The 17193-nt window shown below is 38.4% G+C and overlaps 1 protein-coding gene across 8 annotated transcripts in view; it reads right to left on the bottom strand.

Annotated features, from left to right (window-relative positions):
- The window catches only part of LOC109097700 (actin-binding LIM protein 2-like), a 34220-nt gene extending 17316 nt beyond the window's left edge, over positions 1–16904 (bottom strand). For 2 of the 8 annotated variants that reach the window (XM_042735439.1, XM_042735441.1), the window contains exons 1-10: positions 16867–16902; positions 16581–16707; positions 16245–16338; positions 12495–12582; positions 11738–11796; positions 4026–4076; positions 3007–3084; positions 2716–2859; positions 2313–2345; positions 1706–1823 (exon numbers count right to left, since the gene is read on the bottom strand). In XM_042735439.1, the coding sequence (XP_042591373.1) occupies positions 1706–1823; positions 2313–2345; positions 2716–2859; positions 3007–3084; positions 4026–4076; positions 11738–11796; positions 12495–12582; positions 16245–16301 (628 nt within the window). In that variant the 5' untranslated portion in view covers positions 16302–16338; positions 16581–16707; positions 16867–16902. Of the gene's footprint in view, positions 1–47; positions 129–465; positions 700–1705; positions 1824–2312; positions 2346–2715; positions 2860–3006; positions 3085–4025; positions 4077–11737; positions 11797–12494; positions 12583–16244; positions 16339–16580; positions 16708–16866 lie in introns of all 8 variants that reach the window. The other 6 variants (XM_042735435.1, XM_042735438.1, XM_042735436.1 and 3 more) reach the window with 6 other exon arrangements.
- Between the last annotated feature and the right edge of the window lie 289 nt (positions 16905–17193).

Genomic DNA, 17193 nt, shown 5'->3' with positions numbered 1-17193 from the left:
TACACAGGTGATACACAGTGAAAGAGAGACTGGTTTTTAGGGTTTACCGTGAGAAGGCAAATTGAGGTGCAGGGCTGTCCTAGGCCTACTTTCAGACTTTGCTTCCTGTTTGAATCCTGTCTCAATGCCTGTTTAGGAAAGGTGGATTAAGGATAGGCTAGTAATTCTATGTTTGTAATTCACTAGTCTTTCAATGTGAATGCAACCAATATGAAGAGCTAAGAGTAATGGAACTTGGTCCAATGGTTCATTTGTGCTGAAATACAGTTCCAACAGTTGAAACGTCATGCACTTTGAGACATTAGTTTACACTCTTAAAATACCATTTTTAGTATTGAACTTATTCATTCATATTGTCAGGGGGAAGTGAATCTTGTACCAACCAAATCCAAGATCATAAGCTCACACACATGCAGCATGTGGTGATTTGTACTGGACAAAATCCTGCAGGCAGAACTGTGGTACCTCTTAAGTAAGGGATGTAGTTGTGCTGTTGGAGCAAAGCCAGAGTAGTGGGGTTGAGGGGCAGGGCCACGCCACCACTCCCTGCCTGTGGTGTGTTTCTACCACTGCCGCTGTACAAAGGCAGTGGGGAGGAGCCTCTGGCACTACCATGGGCACTACTCCTCCCCGAAGTTGGAACAGGTAACAAGTTGGAATTTTCTGGATGAGTGGTGTATTTGACACTCAGATATTGCTCTGAGCAAGAGACCCAGACGGTCAGGGAAGAATGGCAGTAATATGAGATCAGCAACTATATTTAAAAAACCAGTTGATTCTTGAATTACTTGAATTACTCTGAAATTCTGTATCTAATCAGTTTATTGTGGTTAGAAATGTCATTTTAGAATGGATTGCTTTAGCTCTGTTCCACATCTTAGTGAACTGCCTACTGTCTTTACAACCTGAACTGAACCTCTTAAGTTAGTGATTTGGAATGCTGTACAAAAGATGATTTCAATACAATGTTGAAAAAGTTGTGATGCTTAAAACTTTTGTTAAAAAAACTAATTCTGAATCATTCAGTCATGGTGGTGCTTCTTTATATTTTTGATTAATTTTTTTTTGATTAATAGAAAGAAATTTTAATAAAATGGAAATCTTTTTTTATTTAGAGACATTTTTGTTTTAGATACATACACTGTACATACTGTACGCTATAAGGACAAAAGTATTGGGGCACCCCCTTCTTTAGAACAGAAAAAGGCACTTCCAAAACTGTGACAACAAAGATGGAAACATAGTACATGTATTTAAAAATTGTATTTCCATCTCTGTTGCAACAGTTTTGGAAGTGTCTAACTCTGCCCATATGTACAAGTCATTGTTGTTTGATGATGAGTCACACCAGAGGTGCAGCAAGGATTAGGACTTTGCTTTCTGCAGACCAGTCAAGTTCTTCCACATTGACTGAATCAATCATTTCTTTTTGAACCCTGCCTTATACACAGAGGCATTGTCATGTTAGAATAGAAAAGGTTCCTTTCCAAACTGTTGCTATAAAATTAGAAGCACACAATTCTCCAGAATATCATTATATGCTTAAACATTAAGATTGTACTCATGGAAATTACTAAAGTAGTCAAACCTGTTCATTAGAAGGGGGTGACCCAATACTTTTGCCAATATAGTGTAGTTACACAATAACTGTGCAGATAAGAATGACTTTGTGTTCATAAGTATCATCATGTATGTGGAGGGATACCTGGTCTGCTGTAGGTCTGAGGTGAGCGGGAAGGCGTATAGCGGCCATAACCCCCTAAAGAGCTGTTGGAGCTGGGGCTGGAGGGCCTCCTCTGCCGGGGAGACTTTTCCCCATCTCCCTAGAATCAAACAGATGGTTTTTCAGTATGAAATTGAAAGCGTTAGACAATTAACAATATTAAACGGTAATCACTATGGCACTGGGACACACAGGATGACTATAAAGCTGCAAAAGAAACAGATGTGACCAGCTTGCAATAATCAGTCCTAACTAGAAATAGGCTGATCACTGAGTGATTACACCACAGAGTTTTCAAACTGAACATGATGAAAAACGCACAATACTGTTCATGTCTCCAAACCACAACTGTTCTACTTCACAAACAACTGCTCACAAAATATGAGGAAACAAGGTCTCATACACTAATCATGCACATATTTGTTTTCACTTAGAAATGGTTTCATCGCGTAATAAGATCAAGTAACAATCTGTCCAGATTCTGAATAAAAATTAGATATGTGCAGTATACATTGTAAGGCATGATTAGTGAACAAGTCCCAATGAAACAATAACGGGTCCTGTTTTTTTCATGTTAACTCTACTATACCTCAGTTGGAGTAGGGGTGAGTTGCTGGGGTGACTGTAAACAAAGAAAGCAAATGAGTAAAATGCACTTGAATGCAATGATAGATATGTTCATGAAAAAAATTAAATTTCCTTCTAAATAAGGTGCACGACTGAAACTACTGAATACTTCAATGAATTAGCAAAATTATGATTTTTGGCCAAGCCATGTTGCAATGAAGCTGGATGATGAGTAAAGGTGATTATATTTAAAAATGGCACTATAGTAACAGATGAATGGTGCAGCTGTTGCATGAGTAATTATGCAATTCTTTTGCTTTTAAGTCACCTATAAAGATAAAAAATGGTAAAAAATCATAAACAGCAAATAGAAGACGTGTATGTTATTCCCTCATGTAAGCCTGTATGAGGGTGTGTATTTGTACCTCTCCAAAAGTCCTGTCCTCCACAGGGTAGCTCACATAGGGCGAGTATGAGAGCATGTCAGGTCTGTCTATGTTGTAGATCGCTTTGATTTTAGGAAGAGCAGCCAGGTCCTTGTAGTCCAGAAGTTCATCACCCAGCTTTGCCTTAAGAAAGAGCAACATTATGGCTCTACACATATAGTTATCTCTACACATATAGTTATCTGTATGATTGTGTGTTGCTGCCCACTGGTGGTCAGCTTGAACAAATGAAAATTAATAAATAAAAGAATAATTTTCAAATGCACTTACATAGATAACTCTGCTAGGGGAGCCCGATGCACTGGAGGCAGGAGCAGAGGTGATGCTCTCAGAGGATGTTCTTGTCACCTGGAAAGAAAAACAAGATAAGAAAAACCCACTAAACCATAAAAGGATAAAAATACAGCAACCAAAAGGCATTTTGTTGACTCAATTTAAACCCTGTATGAAGTAACATAAGTGATTATAGAACAATTCCAATGTGGCTGTTACTGCTTTGTGGCACTAACAACGGTTTATCAGTTTTCACACAGGTTATGAAGGAATCAACAGAAAGGTAGAAAAGGGTTTGCCGTTAGGACAGAACAATACTTTTTTTCGGTGTTAACAGATACAACACAGTATAATGCAATAAAAAATAAAAATAATCTGTATTTTGTCAAGTAAACAAACATGCTATAGTAAATAGCTTTTTTTTATATATTAACCTCAATAAACCTATACAAGTTTTGTTATAGATTTATTAATATATATTGTAAGAAAGTAATAGAAGAAATCTTCTCTAATAAAAGCTTATTTTTATAAGCAATTTTGCTTCTCAAGTCAATGTATCTTGCAGTGATGTTTAAATATTTAAAATTGACAAGACAAAAATTCTTATTTTTTTCCGTTTAAATGGCATATAGGACAAATGTAGATTACTGTATGTTGCAAAAATTTAAGAGAAAATGGTCTGTCACTTTTAAAATCAACAATCAATAAGCCATCATGAAAAAAAAAAACATTAAGTACAGTATCTTATTACAATAATGCGAAATATTTATTTGTGATTTTATTTATAAGTAATGCATTCAGGGTTGATTCACAGTGTCTTCTCTATAGCCACACACTCATTTTATAGTACCTGTCAAGACGATGTTAAAACCTGTTCTTTGGTTCCTGTTTTTTACTGGGTGGGAGTGGTGGTAGCCTGACAGCCCCATTTTGGACTTTAGTGAGCATTCTATTAAAACTAAAAGCAGGCTGGGAAGTAAGCCCATGCAGAGGAGAGGGGGCCGCATGTCACAAACCTGCTCAGGTACATTGGAATGGAGATCACTGAGCTGAATCCGCACCTGTTTCTGCAGGGAAAGGGTTGTTACAGTGAAGCGCTACCACATACTGCATATTACCTTTGTTTAACTAACTGGATTTCCTGTTAAATGATTTTGCGTAATATATTATAGCATGTAAGCTTCCTAAACCAGAGAGGGATACTCCACCCCAAAATTAAAAAACCCTCTGGAGTCTAAGGGTATTTTTGGGGCCTGGAGAAGTTTTGTCATGCCCTGACATTTGTGCTATTTTAACATTATTAAAAAAAACTAAATTGCTAAAGACAAAAAAAAATGTAATCAGCACAAACTAGGCTATAATAATATGTGAGCAGCATGTATGTACATGATTGTGTTTTTGAGAAAAAAGAATGTTATGCGTGGTTAGTGAAAAACTAAAAATGTTAAATCACTTGAATAAGGCAATAAAACACATACAGAAAATTGGTTCCCAGGAATTTTGAGAACTGGAGCTTGTAGACTAGAATTTGTTTTTTCTAAATGATGTGAAAATCATCTTGTTTACTCACTTACAGAAAACAATATATTGATTAAAATTTTCTAAGACACTTTTTGTTGGTAAAAGTCATATGCGAGTAGGCGTCAACTATCATGAATTCACACCTGAGAAGACAAAGGCCTGCATAATGAGCTGCATAATGAGCCATTCAGTCAGCTGTGTCACTGAGAGGGAAGAGTTACAAGAAAGAATGTGAGGACAAAATAAATGTATATAATTTTAGGTTTGTAGTTTATTTAGAATATATTTAATTATCCCACAACATAATTTAATATTCACTTGTGAGTGCAGATAAACAGTTTATTAGGAACAATCAAAGCTGACTTTCAAACTGAATTTCTTGCATCATTACTCCAGTCACACAATCCTTCAGAAATCCTTTTAACAATCTTATTTTCTACAAAAAAAAAAAAAAAAAAAAAAAAATTTATTTTTATTATCATCATCATCATCATTATTATTATTATTATTATTATTATTATTATTATTATTATTATTATTATTATTAATGTTGAAAAGAGCTGAGAATATTTTTTTTTTTTTAGGTTTTTTTAGGGGGGATAAATTGAAAGAACAGCAATGATTGTTACATTTGTTACAGTTACATTTATTGTTACATTTATATTATTTACATCAAGCTTTTGAATGGTATAGTAGTGTATATTGTTATTGAAACTTCATAATATTTCACTTGATTATACATTTAGTCAGGAATTATAGTTTGGAAAAAGTCTTTGGAAAAAGTCTAACTAGTAAAATGTTTACACGTTATGTGAAAACTAGTACAAGTATACAAATAAATAATAAGAGACTTACTCATGTTTATTATCTCTGCTGAATAAAGTGCTTAGTTCTTTTTTTCTGAGGAAATCCAAATCTCAAATACTCAACCAAATCACATTTTGGGGTGAATTATATCTTATTCCTCTCATCGCGAAGCAAACAGTAAAATAAAAAAAAACTTGAAGAACAATCTCGCTGCGTTGTCTTCTGTTGTGTGGGCGTTTTCAAAAAAGCCGCACGCTTCAGTGAAACATTTGAATCTCAAAAGCGCGTTCAGCGCGGGGGCGTGGTCTCATTAAAAGATAATGAAGGGAGACGTGAAAAACGGACATCGCGTTGTTTTCATATGGATTACTTTATCACAGAATATTTGTTTTTGGCAGCACTTGTTTAGTTTAAAAGAAGACATGTCAGGCTTTCTATAGATATCTCTCATATATCTCTGTGTTGAGTATTCACAGAGTTACAGTTCATTTTAATGACGCGTTTGTAACTGAAGATCAGCGCAGACAAAGGCTGCATACAGCACTCCTTGTTTGTTATCTTTATTTTATAAGTGCACAAAGTTTTGTTGGTATTATGTCTGTATACAAAAAAAAGTAGACCCTTTACAGATTCGATTGATGTATTGCTCTTATCTGTACGATCAAAACTGAAAGTGTAATTTAAGTTCTTTTCGGGGTTATCAGAACAAAATACCCCAAATGCTCTTATAAAAGCAAACCTACACCACACTTCTAAACAAAAGAATGGTTTCCTCAGTCTCTGGGTCTAAAGAGACTGCATTGGCATATCAATTGCCTCGAGTTGCTAGCAGTACGCCTTGCCCTGAGCCGCCTCAGATGGTGCCTTCAGGGCAGGGAAGTTCTGGTCTGCATGGACAACACTGCGACCATGGTGTATCTCAACCGGCAAGTCAGTTTAAGCTCCCATTGCATGTCGCAACTCGCCCGCCACCTACTCTTGTGGAGTCAGAAGCATCTGAGGTCCCTTCGTGCCATCCACATCCCGGGAGTGTTCCATCGGGCAGCTGATGAGCTGTCTTGAGCAGCACTTCCAGGAGAGTGGAGACTCCACCCCCAGGTGGTTCAGCTGATCTGAGGACGGTTCGGAGTTGCTCAGGTAGACCTGTTTGCATCTCCAGAAACCACCCACTGCCAGTGGTTCTACTCCCTAACCAAGGCAACGCTCGGCACGTACGCACTGGCACACAGCTAACCCCAGGGCCTGCGCAAATATGCGTTCCCCCCAGTGAGCCTGCTCGCACAGACACTGTTCAAGATCAGGGAGGACGAGGATCAGGTCTTGTTAGTGGCTCCATATTGGCCCAACAGGACCTGGTTCCCGGAACTCATGCTCCTCATGACAGCCCCTCCCTGACCAGTTCCTCTGAGGAAGGATCTGCTTTCTCAAAGATGGGGCACCCTTTGGCACACACGTCCAGACCTGTGGAAACTCTATGTGTGGTCCCTGGACAGGACACGGAGGTTCTAAGTGACCTACCCCAGGAGGTAGCTTTCACTATCACTTCAGCTCGTGCTCTGTCCACAAGACAGGCCTATGCGCTGAAGTGGAACCTGTTCGTCGAATGGTGCTCCTCCCACTAGGAGGACCCCCGGAGATGTTCGATCAGAGCCGTGCTTTTCTTCTTGCAGCAAGGGTTGGAGCATAGGCTGTCCCCCTCCACCCTTAAGGTTTACGTTGCTGCTATTTTAGCCCATCACGACCCCCCATAGAGGGGAGGTCGGTGGGGTAGCATGATCTGGTCGTCAGGTTTCTTAGGGGGGCCAGAAGGTTAAATCCTCCTAGGCCTTTCTCCCTGCCCTCTTGGAATTTGGCATTGGTGCTAAAAGCCCTACAAACTGCCCCCTTCACCCTCGATCAAGAGGGTGTAGGGGACCTGCAGTAATTTTTGCTCGATGAATCGTGCCTTCAGTTTGGGCCGGCTGATTTCAGTGCAACACTGAGACCCAGGCCCGGCTATGTGCCCAAGGTTCCTACCACTCCCTTCAGGGACCAGGTGGTGAACCTGCAAGCGCTGCCCCAGGAGGAGGCAGACCCAGCCCTAGCTTTGCTCTGTCCTGTACATGCACTGCAACAGTATGTGGACAGAACTCAGAGCTTTAGGATCTCAGAACAGCTCTTTGTCTGTTATGGGGGACAGAAGATGGGGAAGGCTGTCTCCAAGCAGAGGATGGCCCACTGGATAGTGGATGCCATCCCCTTGGCCTATGAAGCACAAGGTGTGCCCTTCCCACTCAGGCTGCATACTCACTTTACTAGGGGTGTTGCAACGTTTTGGGTGCTGGCTCTTGGTGCCTCGCTAGCAGACATTTGTAGAGCTGCGGGCTGGGCAACTCCTAACACGTTCGCTAGGTTCTATAGCCTGTGTGTCGAACCGGTTTACTCCTGTGTTCTCACCACAAACGGCTAGTGGAGTAGAGTCGGCTTGTGGTGTCTCCAGAGAGTCCCCTAACCAGGCAGACCCTGTCGAGTCCTCCAGCACTCTGGCACCAGGTCTTTCAACCAATTAATTCCTGAAATCTGGTGTGAAGCTAGTGCCCATATGAGTGCAGTTGGGTTGGGATCCCATATGTGTATTTCCATGGTACAGATACTAAGGCCATGTTTTCCCTGGCAGACCATGTTCTGCCGTCTCTAAATAATTCATCCATGAGCCATCTCAGAGACTTCCATATGCAGTAGGACCCCTCGGGGTTACTCCACGTGAGTATATGTCACTTAACCCCCTCTGGGAAGAGATGAATCCATAGTGTGTCCTCTTCCCAGTGTTATCCAAGTCCTACTGTTGGGTTGCGAGGAACAACTGTAGTTGACCTTCTCTGTGTAGAGCCTGGTCATATCGTCTGCCTTATAGGAAGGATCAGGAGGCCTACACAGGGCACTGGAGGGGGCAGCACCTGTGGCGTGTTGGTAGGGATCCCAGTTCGTTGGTCTTAACCGATGTGACGTCGAGAGTGACTGACTGAAAGGGAACGTCTCAGGTTACATATGTAACCCTCGTTCCCTGAGGGAGTGAACGGAGATGTCACATACCATCTCCACGCACTGCCTCTGAGCTGCGGGGTCACCGGCTCGGCTCCTCAGCGAAAGCGTGAATGAATGCGGTGCACGTGCTGCCTCTAATACACACTGTGATCAGCAGCAGTTGGATGCAATAATCGCATGCCAATGTGCATTGGCTTGTTTAGTTACATTTGAAGTGGATTGTTCTTTCTGGTGAGATCCCACTCACTGGTCTCGAGTCCCACAGAGAAGCTCCGGAAGGATAAGAGGAGGAGTAACGACAGTGAAGGATGAGAGACCGGTGAGTGGTGCAGGTGTCGCTCATTTTCAATTACTCCACTGGCCTCGCTCCGTTCCCACGGCTCTCGGCCCCACCCCACTCATCACAATTGGTCATCACAGACGTGACGTCTCCATTCCCTCCCTCAGGGAACAAGGGTTACATACGTAACCGAGACGTTCTCATGTTAATTAACAGCTAAGTATTTACAAAACTTCATCATCTGGGAATTATGGATATGGACACCTTTTACAGTGGGGAAAATATTTATTTGATCCCCTGCTGATTTTTTAAGTCTGTAATTTTTATGGTAGGTTTATTTTAACATGTAGAGACAGAATATCAACCAAAAAATCTAGAAAAAAAACCACATTATATAAAGGTTAGAAAACTGATTTGCATTTCAGTGATTGAAATAAGTATTTGATCCCACAGAAAAACATTACTTAGTACTTGGTGTAGAAACCCTTTGTTGGCAAGCACAGAGGTAAGACATTTTTTTGTAGTTGGTCATTAGGTTTGCACACATCTCAGGAGGTATTTTGGTCCACTCCTCTTTACAGATCCTCTCTGGCTGTCATTTTGGCAAATCGAAGTTTCAGCTCCCTTCACAGATTTTCTATAGGATTGAGGTCTGGAGACATGGCTAGCCCACTCCATTACCTTAAAGTTTTTCTTCTTGAGCCACTCCTTTGTTGCCTTGGCAGTATTTTTCGGGTCACTGTCATGCTGGAAGACCCATCCATGACCCATCTTCAGTGTTCTGGCTGAGGGAAGGAGGTTCTCGTCTAAGATTTTACAGTACATGGCCCTGTCCATTTGCCCCTCAATGTGGTGAAAGTCATCCTGTACCATTAGCAGAAAAACGGCCCCAAAGCATAATGTTTCCACCTCCATGCTTGACTGTAGGGATGGTGTTCTTGGGGTCATAGTCAGCATTTCTCTTCCTCCAAACAGGGTGAGTAAAGTTAATGAGTTAAATTTTGGTCTCATCTGACCACAGCACTTTCTCCCAAGCCTTCTCTGAATAATTTAGATGTTATTTGGGAAACTTTAAACGGGCCTGTACATGTGCCTTCTTGAGCAGGGGGACCTTGCGGGCACTGCAGGACTTTAGTCCATTGTGGCATAGTGTGTTACCTACGTTTGTTTTGCTTGGTGACTATGGTCCCAGATACCATAAGATCATTAACTTTGGACTAGACATAGTATCAGAAAAATGGTTGCAGGAATCAAATTTTTCATGGTATCTTCTTCAGATTTGAAATAGAATCTCATGAGACATTTGATTTTCAGCCCATTACTTTTTTGGATTGCTCCAGGACTAATTTCATGTATATTTATATGATAAAAAAAAAACAAAAAAAAACTTTGTGGTACAATTTTTTTTCAAGGCACTTCAGTGTCTATAACTTTTTATCTTTTTGAGCATTATTTACTCTGGATGATGGATAGTAAGGCCCAGAGGGTCTTCTTTCCAAACACACCAAAATTGTGTGTGTAGCTCACTGAAGTCAGGAACTGTTGCAATTTTAAAGGGATACTCCACCCCAAAATTAAAATTTTGTTATTAATCACTTACCCCCATGTCATTCCAAACCTGTAAAAGCTTTGTTCGTCTTCAGTATTCGGAACACAATTTAAGATATTTTTGATGAAAACCGGGAGGCTTCTGACTGTCCCATAGACTGCCAAGTAAAATACACTGTCAAGATCCAGAAAAGTATGAAAAGCATCATCAGAATACTCCATCTGCCATCAGTGGTTCAACTGTAACGTTAAGAAGCGACGAGTGATGAATACTTTTTGTACGTGAATAAAACAAAAATTACGACTTTATTCAACAATTTGTCTCCTCTGTGTCTCTCCACACAAGCCATAGCTCCATTTTGGAGAATATGAGCTGAATGCAGGCAGCTTAAACTCTACTGTGTCAGCCGCGCCTCAAGGATACGTTTTCTACGTGTATTTACGCTTTGATTTAAAAGAAAACAGCGTATCCATGTGGCGTGGCTGACACAGAAGTGCATAAGCTGCCTCTGTTCAGCTCATTTTCTCCAAAATGGTGCTACAGTGATGTGGAGAGACACAGAGGAGACAAATTGTTGAATAAAGTAGTAATTTTTGTTTTATTCAAATACAAAAAGTATTCTCGTCACTTCATAACATTACAGTTGAACCACTGATGGCAGATGGACTATTCTGATGATGCTTTTCATACTTTTCTGGACATTGACAGTGTAATTTACTTGGCAGTCTATGGGACAGTCACAAGCCCCTGGTTTTCATCCAAAATATCTTAAATTGTGTTCTGAGGACGAATGACGCTTTTACGGGTTTGGAACAAAATGGGGGTAAGTGAATAATGACAAACTTTTCATTTTGGGGAGGAGTATCCCATTAAGGATAAAATTTAAATCCCACACCTCTGCTGACTGTCTTTTTAGGGTCTGTCGCTGATTCTAGACTTTAGTCTTTAATGACATTCAAGTCAATAAAAATTGTGGATCCGCTGATAGCAGTGTTTATGTGCACTGTCTGCGTTGATTTAGTGCATGATTCTCTCTTTTAACAGCACAAACATGCAAAATTTACACAGAGAAATTTTCCAACCTTCAGGATGGTTCTACGAGCTAGACACACCAGACTACCGCAATCTTGCATATTTTACTGGGACTGTACAACATCACTCCACCACCGAGATCCAGGCACCATAATCAGCACTATAAAAGCTAAAAGTGCACTCAACAATGACATGCATCTGAACACTTGCCCAATTACAACACTTCTCCATTATTTCATGAATAACAGCTGCCATGACCAACTATTCCATCATTTTTCTTAAGCAAAATGTATCTGAAATACTGTCAATCCATTTTCTGTGGGCTAAAGTATTTGAATAAGGTGCATTATATAATAAGCCTAATTTACAACAAGCGAAAGAGTCTGTTTCAGATCATTTAGTTCCTGGTCAAATTAAATTGCAGTTAAATTAGATGCAGTTTTTTGTGCTGCAAATTTTTAGTGAATTCACTCCCTCTGTCCTCAGTCACAGTTTTACAATTTGCTTAGATTTACCTTACTCTTCTCCTCCATACGTGCTGCCTGTCTGCAAGGAGGATGCCAGATGGAAGAACCTGTGAAAGAGAAAGCCAAAAATAACTTGTAAGTCCATGTTAAAAATATGCAGGCTTTAAGAAGTATTTGACACTCAAAATGGCACAATTTTATTTTCTTGAGCCACTTATGCAATTAATTTGAACTAACTGGAGGTCAGTTGCCTTCAATTTCACACAGCAAAAATCTTGAATGGCACTTCAAAAACATTTAAAAAAGAACAGTAGTGTACATTTTTAAGTGGGGCTTAAATACTTTTTGTGCCCACTGTATCTTTAAAATATCTCCGTTCTTAATTTAACAAACATATTTCACATAACTCATCTCTCTGAGGAATCAGCATGTTCATATATACTACCGTATCAACTGGCATTCATAAACTAAGTAACACAATCATTCACTCTTTGAATGAGTCAGCAGCCTTTCATTTTATTTTAGCCAGATTGAAAAAGGCTTCTAACTGATTCTGCTTTCTAAAAGCACATCAGTTAAAACTGTAACTGTTGCTTATCGCAGCCAACAAATCAATATTTTTTACATTGTTATACTTTTGTTGAATATAATCTGTAAAATGTTGACACATTAATTGTCACATTAAAATAATTTACAAATAAAATAGAAGCAATATTCATTGTGTTGAAGTATTTGTTTAAAAAAAAACATCAGCCAATTCTAGTATCTGAAGCAAATCATGCAAATTTGTTGATGTTTAAATTACCTTGCAGGTACATCTCCTCCCCCTCCCCAAACATCTGGTCACAACGTGCACATCTGGCACATGTGGGATGATAGTGTTTCTCTCCAGCCTGCAGATAGACACAAAGCAGAACACATATCAGTCACTCACCTTCACTGCAGAAATCTCTCAATGAATACATTTTATATACTCATATTTGGGGATTATCAAGACTACATTTGTCTTAATTCTCCTGACAATGTAATTAATTGATTTATTCCTCAAATAATTCAGTTTATTTGCAGTTTAAATGCTAATTTGATAGAAGTAGGCAAGGGGACACCATCTGCAGTAACTGTGTCTGAACAGTAGAGGGACCACAGATGCAAAGCTGCCACACTTCACTTCTGATAGCCACATTTCATTTTAAAACTTTTACCAAAAATATAAATAATAAAAAACCCTTTGGTATGTCAAATTCAGATTATTTATTTATTTATTTATTTTTTGCCCTCTTTTGGCCTTTTGGGCCTTGGGGTGAAATTTTACCCAAACAATTCTTTGTGAGACTGACTCTTCATAATAAAAGGGCATGTGAGACAAATAAAATGCCATAAATAAATGTTATTTATATAATTTATATACACTACCATTCAAAGGTTTTTGAAAGTATAGGCTCACCTTTAGTATCATGTGATCATGTTTTAATCAAATGTCTTTACTGTGAACTTTAGATCAATTTAATGTAATCTTACTGAGTAAAAGCATTAATTTCTTTAAAAAAAGTCTGGTCCTTATCTCTCTTATTCTCGCTAGCTTTCTATTAATTAACCTGGTTATCAATCATTTTAGTGTTTCTTAAGAGCTTTTTGCAATATTCCTTTAAATACTGGTGTCCTTGCCAGGTTAGATTTAGTTCACGAGGTAAACAGCACCGTCCACCCTGAAAGAGTACAGATTCGTAAAATCAGTCTTTTATATTTTCCTGTCATCCATTTTTCATCAACCTTCCTAAAAGACTAATATACGATTGGAAATTTTCAGCATGCTGTGTCACACTCCTTTTAGTGATTTAATTTCTCATGTATCAAAATATGAACTGGAAAATCTACTCAGCCCCTCCTCCCTCTCCATTCACTTTCAACACAGTTACAGCCTTGCCACTCAAAATGTCATGACATTTCGGCTCAGATACAATTCCCAATAAATGTTACAGAGTAAATAGCACCTGCAAATCATGCTCTGTTTGTGCACACACTCTATAACAAAAACAAAAACAACAACAAATCTCAAATACAAATCCCTCAAATACACAATAAAATCCTTTCCCTCAGAGTACCTCAGTACCCCGATGCTGTCTAGGCTTGTGACCTGGCATTACTCCTGAAAGGTGGCCTAATTATTCTTACTAACATTATAGGATACCTGTATCAACTAGACTTCAGTTCATGTAAAAAATGTTGCCAAGGGCAAAAAAAAAAGCCAAGATATTGTTTATTTTAAATCTACTCAAAGCATTTGGCAAAGACTTTGTATAGTTAAAATTACCATCCTAAACCATGATGTCACACAGTGACTCTATCTAATTTTGGGTTACTGAGAGCAAGTGGTAGTGCCAATGGGACAGTCACTATAGCAACAGAACCACTCTTGACACACACACAGACATACACTTATTTATAGAGCTTTAAAGTACACAAAGCTGTAGATCTTTTATGTATATGTGACAGATATGAAATGCACACCTAACTTAAGTATTTTTACAAGCAACATTTACTCATATGAGACCACTAATGGGAAACTTAGCATATACAAAGAACAACTACATCAATAGGGTGCTTGTTAGGGGTTAACAAAATAGCTGTTTAAAGAAAAATGAGGAAGAGTTTGCGTGTAAGAACAAAATGGAGTGAACAAAACAGAAAGAGTGAGAAGGAGACGCAAAATGAGGAGATATATTGCACTATACTGTAATTATGCTTCAGATGGGTTGTAAATTGACTGTCTGAGATTGTCTTTGTAAGCAACCACTTATCTTCTGCCCCCTCCAACACTGCGATGCCATAGAAGAACCATTTTTGGCTCCACAAAGAACCATTCAATCAAAGGTTCTTTAAAGAACCATCTCTTAACTTTTTATAATCTGAAGAACCTTCTTTCGCCATGAAGAACCTCTTGTGAAACAGAAAGGTTCTTCAGATGTTAAAGGTTCTTTATGGAACCATTTAGACAAAAAGGTTCTTTTGTGGCATTATGAATCGCCTTTATTTCTAAGAGTGAACATAACCACTGTGATTACAGAGAACCAGCCTGAAGCTCTCAGATTAGAATAACAGCCTTTCGCACACAAATCAAAGATATGATAAAACTCAACCAAGTCTTGCTATAAAGGCAACATGAAATGGCATTAACAAGCCATTTTACTCAGTAATGTGACATACTTCAGAGTGAAACAGAATATGGAGAAAATGGCTTTATTTTTCTGTTTACTTTGAGATCTTGGTTTTTATGCTAGTGCACTCTTTAAAGTTGACAATTTTTTTAAGCAGAAATGCACAAGTTAAATGGATCAAAATAATGATGACTCATCCTGCACTGCAGATTTTTGTCCAATCAAATGTTCTCTAGCATGAGAATGTCACTCCCGATCATTCATGGCTGTAATATAACTAAACCCTATCGGCTATTTAAAAAGAAGAACCCTTCAACATGTCCTGCACAAAGTGTTTTTACTATTAATGAAAAACATTTTCATGAATTTCTGGAATACAGCTAAAAAAGATTTTAATATAAATATTACAATAAAAATATTAAATGAAAATTAGAAGGGCTCCCAGCTAAAAAAGTAATATATTTAAAATACATTTATTTCATACTAAGTATAGTTCAAATCTATTAACATATTTACTGACATATTGCTCAAGACTTACTGATATATAAATTATAATTAAACTTTATTTGGAGTAGTCCTACTACTTGTGCATAATGCATATTTCTTAATATTAAGCCCAAAATGTGTTTAATGTCACTATTGATGAGATTTGTATGGTCTTAATAATTTCAGTCTTTAAATGCAAGATATTTAAAGTGTACCTGAAAAGTATTCTAGCAATACTTCCAATTTAGCACAATCACATATACTTCAGTATATCTTTAGTTGGACTTCAGCACTACTTCTGCACAATTAAAAGTGCATTAAGTACAAATTAGCTGTTCCAATTTAGCAGATTTTAAGTATACTAGTTTAGTATACCAAAAGTACAATTACAGGGTATTTTTATTGAGTATAAATATGTAAATGTATTTGTAGTATACTTAGCATGAAACAAATATATTTGAAATAGATTTAGTATATTTATTTTTCACTAGGGCTGCCTTAAATAAGTTTAGGATAAAGTACTAAAATCACAAAAACTAAAATTTAAATAAAAATAAACTACACCTAAACAGAAATATTTTTTAAACTAATAAAAATGACAAAATCACAACAAAATTACCGAATCCTAAATGAAAATTAAAAACTAAAACATCTAACAAAATCTAATAGTAAATGCTAGTTTAAAATATTAAGAATACTAAAATAGTATATAAATAACACTGTCCAAAGTTTCAATTTCAATCTTGAACTTATTTTTTTTGGTCTTTAAAAAAAGGAAAAAGGGTTCATTTTGATTTCATGTGGACTTTAAGCAATGTTAACAATATAAATAAGCCATCCATTCATCTACTTCCATCTATTGATAAATCCATTCATTAAAGGACCCCTGACAAAAAGAAAAGATTTCTTCAAACCTCAAGTACTTTTCCAGTGATGTATTTCTTGCAGGTTTCACACTGGATGCCGAACATGGCGTGGTAGTCTGCCTCACAGTAGGGGATCCCGTCCCTGCAGAACATCAACACACATCACAGATGATGTATTTCACTAGCACTCAAGGATGGTGACAGATCTCTGTTTGCTCTCTGGCCTTGAGAATCCCCTGTTCTTTCATAATACAGCACATCAATAAAGTTGAGTGCTTCCAGAGGGTTCAGCAGGCTTGCAGATCACATTACTACGATCGATAAAGCAAACACAAGCACCCATCCACAGATTCACACACAGAGAAGAGTAAGAGTTGGACTAACTTGCTGATATATTCTGCATTAAGCACTTTATTGCACACTTTGCACTTGAAGCAGCCAAGGTGCCAGTGCTTGTCCAACGCCACCAGAGACTGCTCATTTTTAAACTCCTTTCCACAGCCACAGCAATCTGCAGAGAGAGAGACAAAAGTGTAGTGTATTGCTAATGAAATGGCATGGAAAGCTGTCATTGAAGACATTTAGGAAATGAATGAGTGAGTGTGTGTGTAAGACAAAGAGACTAACATAGAATGGAATAGATTTCAATGCAGAAACACAGAGTACTCACTGTGCACAGCCTGTGGTGATGCCGTGCTGTTGACTGGCACAGGCTGAGTGCATTTCTCACAAACGCACTCCTTGCCATTAAACGTCACGCGACCCCCAGCTGGAAACGGCTGCCTGCCAGAAATACACACACACACAGTCACCTCATCATTCACTAAAGTTATAAAGTCACTTTCACATGAGGATGAACTTTACACTACTTTCTCAAACCATTTTCAATTAGGATCAGATGCAGGGACACTACATTATGAAAAACTCACAAAAGGGTGACAAAACGAAACATTTTAGCACATTCGCATCTGGCAAACATTGTAAGAATTACTGCTCT

Source organism: Cyprinus carpio, chromosome B12 (assembly GCF_018340385.1).
Source record: "Cyprinus carpio isolate SPL01 chromosome B12, ASM1834038v1, whole genome shotgun sequence".
NCBI classification, from domain to species: domain Eukaryota; kingdom Metazoa; phylum Chordata; class Actinopteri; order Cypriniformes; family Cyprinidae; genus Cyprinus; species Cyprinus carpio.
This window is presented reverse-complemented; position numbering and strand designations above follow the sequence as displayed.